At 37.1% G+C, this 4,856-nt stretch overlaps 1 protein-coding gene across 1 annotated transcript; it reads left to right on the top strand.

Moving 5' to 3' along the window:
- Positions 1 to 675, top strand: LOC123306956 (52 kDa repressor of the inhibitor of the protein kinase-like). The gene has a single exon (XM_044889157.1). The coding sequence runs from the start codon at positions 1 to 3 to the stop codon at positions 673 to 675; it is 675 nt and encodes a 224-aa protein (XP_044745092.1).
- The last annotated feature ends 4,181 nt before the right edge of the window (positions 676 to 4,856 follow it).

Genomic DNA, 4,856 nt, shown 5'->3' with positions numbered 1-4,856 from the left:
ATGTTTGTCGAAGTTGTTAAACTAACTGGTGAAAACATTGCTCATCATATTTTGAGGGCTTTGGAGAACCTTAACCTGGACATCACATTGTGTCGAGGTCAAGCTTATGATGGAGGAGCCAACATGAGCGGTAAAATAAAAGGTATTCAGGCACGCATAGCCAGCATTCAGCCTTTAGCCTTTTTTACTCACTGCGCAAGCCATCGACTCAATTTAGCCATTAGTACAGTCTGCGCCGTACCCAGCATAAGGAATGCAGTAGGGGTTATCTCAAGTGTAGCAAATTTTTTTCGTGACTCAGCTCAACGAATACATCTCCTCAGGGAAGAAATGAAAGCTCATCTGCCAAAGGAGCAACAAAATATATTTAAAAAAATCTGTGAAACTAGATGGGTGGAGAGACATGAAGCAGTTTTGACATTTTTGGACATCTTGCCGTGTCTTCCTGAAATATTGCAAAAAATGTCTGATGAAGATCAAGGAAACAGAAGAGGTTCTACAAGTCCATTTTCGTTGCTCCAATCTATAATGTCGTCGGAATTTCTCATAAGCTTGGTAATTCTCTCTGATATTTTGGGAATCACGCTGCCCCTATCCCGATCATTACAAGCCATTGAAAGTGACATAATTTCTGCAATGAAGCTTATAAAAGCGACGACAGCAAGTCTGCAGTGACAACGTGATACAAGCACGAACGCATTCAAAAAACTTTTTAATAAGGCTGAGGCCATCGCAAATGCAATGGGTACAGAAATCATTGTCCGCAGAATCACCGGCCGTCAAACAAATCGGCCGAACATTCAAATCCAATCTGTTGAAGAATATTACAGACTTTCATTATATAATCCTTTTCTAGATTATATGTTAAATGAGATGTCATCCAGGTTCCCTAGCGCTCCTATGCAAAGAATCGGACAGATGCAAAAGTTGTTGTCCCATAACCTCAGCGACGAAGATGTGGAGGATGTTCTGCAAGGCTCTGAATTATATAAAGAAGACCTTCCTTGTTTTTCAGCTTTAAAGGGAGAACTGAAAATTTGGCAACAGATGAGTCAAAATATCCCAGTATCCCCAGCAGATGCCTACAAAAGTGCAACGGTTCTGCCTAATATTAGAACTCTTTGTCAGCTGTTGTGCACGTTTCCAGTGACTACTAGCACTGCCGAGCGGTCTTTTTCCACCTTACGCCGATTAAAGACATATCTTCGCAACAGGATGACAGAAGAGCGTTTGAATGGATTGGCTTTAATGCATATCCATCAAGACATTGCGGCAAGAATTGACCCTAAAGAAGTGCTGGACATCTTTAGCAGAAAATATAAAAGAAAACTGTCCCTAATAAACATTTAACTTTCCTATTGTTTTATACTTTCAATAAATATCTTAAGAATAAACTTGAAGTTGATTTCTCACAGTTACTATTAATTTTTTTGCTCGTCTGTCCGTTGTGCCCCCCCCAGAAAAAAATCCCGGATCCGCCCTTGATGGGGAACACTTCAGAAACGGAAGTCATAGAATAAAAAGTGAATGCATTTGGAATGAATTACCTTATTTTCATAACACTTATAAATATCTATTTTGACGTAATGAAGGTATCTGTAAGATGTCTAAAATACTGGTGTGTGCACTTGTCACTATTTGCAAGCATCAACATTTCAGAAAATCGGGGATATGGGATCAGTTTCGTGGCGGCGCCACCATGTCATTTGTTTCGTTCTATCCTTGTTCTACCAGAGGAAGTAGAATGATACTCTCGTTTTATTTTGTTTTGCGTTGATATCGAACATCGATCAACGAGTTCAAATTATGAACTGGCCCATTTTGTCAGCTGTTAAGGAATATTTGTGATTTACAGTATAATTTTCGTTGTAAAAACAAATCTGTCAATATTTCAACACTATCAAATAAGGGTTCGAAGGAGTATTTACTATTCTTCTTCAAAGTAATTACTGTCTGACAAATTGTATTCATGAGGAGGGTAATTCAATTTGATTTTAATAAAACACAGTTATCCAATATATTCAGTTGACGGAAAGGGAATTTTCACTATATCTACTCAGGAAGAATATTTAAAGATCAGACTCGAATAGAGATATGTATTACTGATTCTCAATACATGCTCACAATTTACATTACGTATTTCCAATACAGTTTCTTTGAAATATTGCTGAAGTTGCCATAAAACTTAGCTATATCCGTCCCGAATGTTCGTTCATCTGATTTGGTTCTGCCTCAAATTCCAACAACACCGAATTCTTAGCTTAGCTTAGTTCTTGATTGTCCATATAGTAAACTGAACTTACTGAACGACATGTTAAATAAATGAATGTTCTACACTCTTTCTCGGAACTAATACATTCTCACACACCAATAATCGCTTATAAATGCAACATATTCGTAGGAAAGTATTCAAATTATTTTCAAATAGCAATTGAAAATGCTCTGTCAAATTCTAAACAGCTGTAGTATGTATCAGTATGAACAACCTGTATATTTTCATACGTGAGACGGCAAGGCCTGTGAAACCTTACATCATTATTAGAACGTGCCTCAGATAGATAGAATTTATCTTGAAATAACACGTAATCGATATCTGTATGTTTATAACCATTGTCATTCATATTTATCAATTCATGATGTATTATAAACACAACCCGTAAACAATGTATAAATAATATATAGCATTTGGCTAAGGAGGATTCATTCAGTGTGTGTATTCATTCATAATTGAATTACATCATACAGTTGTCAATTCTATAGTCTGTGCTCCGTTCAACATGTCTTAAGAAATAAACACCTTTGATGAGTCTGCCGAACATTATTCGTCATCCCTCCACCGCATAGACGATTAGCCGAACCTACCCTAGTTGGGTACATCACATGGCGATCCTGCCAGTCGTATGCGGTTAGAGGTCCATATGGTTTTCACTGAGTATTCGTAACCAAGCCAAGATGGGATTGAAACGAGAGCCGACACTAAATTAATGAAGAACGCACTACGAACTGCCGAGATGGAAGTGCTCAGAAACGTCCTAGGCCCCACATTACGAGACAGAAGGAGAAACGAAGAAATTCGAAGGGAATGTGATGTTCCGGATATAGTCCGATGGGGTCGCAATAGGAGAAGGTCATGGAATGCCCACGTGGAAAGAATGGGCGAGGAAAGAATTGCGAAGATTGCGAGAGACGGAACACCGGGAACATGCCGACCGTTGGGAACACCACCAAAACGCTGGAGAGACTCATGGACATCCATCTCTCAGGAGTCATAATTGGAAAATACAAGCCGCAAGCTTAAAATATGGGGAAAAAGAAGAAGAAGAAGAAGCTATGTCAGGTTTAAATTACGATTCATGTTTTATTTATTTGGATGATTTGATAATCTTCGGACATTCGTTGCAAAACCATAATCAAAATTCAGTGAAAGTATTACAACGACTGTTGTATCTAGGTCATATCATTCGGATAAGGGCATTTCGCCAGATCCAGAAAAAATCGATGCTATTTCACGATATCCTGTACCTACAAGCTCTGAGGAAGTAAAACGTTTTGTTGCATTGGCTAATTATTATAGGAAATTCATTCAAAATTTTGCAGCAATCGCTCAACCTTTGAACAACTTATCACGCAAAGGAAAAATTTTTCAATGGACGGAAGATTGCGAAAAATCATTTCAAACCTTAAGGCAAGTCCTTCGGACAGCACCTATTCTACAATATCCAGATTTTTCAGAGAATAACGAGTTCATTCTAAGAACGGATGCTAGTGGATTTGCATTAGGTTCAGTTTTATCAAATTCTAATGACCATCCAATAGCCTTTGCTTCACGAAGTTTGAATCCAGCAGAAAAGAACTATTGTACAATTGAAAAAGAGCTCTTAGCAATAGTTTGGTCAGTCAAACATTTCAGACCTTATTTGTATGGACGGAAATTTAAAATCTTAACAGATCACCGACCATTGATTTATTTGTTCAGTATGACCAATCCATCTAGTCGATTAACCAAATTCCGTTTGATTTTAGAAGAATATGACTTCACGGTTCATTATGTAAAAGGTTCAGAAAATGTAACAGCAGATGCCTTATCGCGTATTAAAATAGATTCAGCAGAACTCAATGAAATGACGAACGGTATAGTTGGAAATATATGCGTCATGACGAGATCTCGAACTAAAAATGAAGTAGGTTCTAAACAACATGAGACGAATGCCACCGATGGCAAAAGGATTGATCACCCTGTTGTTGTCGAAGTTTTAAAACGTCCAGCAAAAAGTGTTGAGTTAAGACCAATTTCAGAAAAAGAATTTCATAATTTGAAAAATCAACATTTAGAGGATTACAATGAGAATTTAATATATAATGTGAATTCACAAATTATTTTCATTAACCAGGATATCCGATCAGCGTACGACTTAGGTACATCGTTGAGGAAACTGGAAAAATTATGCGCAGAAAATAATATATTAGAATTGTACCTCATAAAGCTAGCTAGTAATAAAAAATTTTTGAATATGTTGACAAATTATAAGAATGAAATTCTAGGAACATCCTTAAAGATTAATATAATAAGAGATGTAACGCGAATCGAAGACAGAGAATTAAGGCAAATAATTCTGAACGATTTTCACATGCTTCCAACCGGTGGACATGCAGGTATCGAACGCATGTTCAATAATATCAAAAGAGAGTATTTCTGGAATGGCTTAAGATCTGATGTTGAAAAATTTGTAAAGAAGTGTGATGATTGTCAACGTCATAAACATTCTTTACCTAGAAAAGAACCTTTGACAATCACTACCACAGCTTCGTCTGCCTTTCAGAAAATTTTTCTAGATCTCGTAGGTCCATTACCTATA

The sequence above is a fragment of the Coccinella septempunctata genome, chromosome 2, assembly GCF_907165205.1.
Source record: "Coccinella septempunctata chromosome 2, icCocSept1.1, whole genome shotgun sequence".
Taxonomy (NCBI): Eukaryota; Metazoa; Arthropoda; class Insecta; order Coleoptera; family Coccinellidae; genus Coccinella; species Coccinella septempunctata.
The sequence above is the reverse complement of the archived record's forward strand: the minus strand, read 5'-3'. Positions and strand labels throughout refer to the sequence as shown.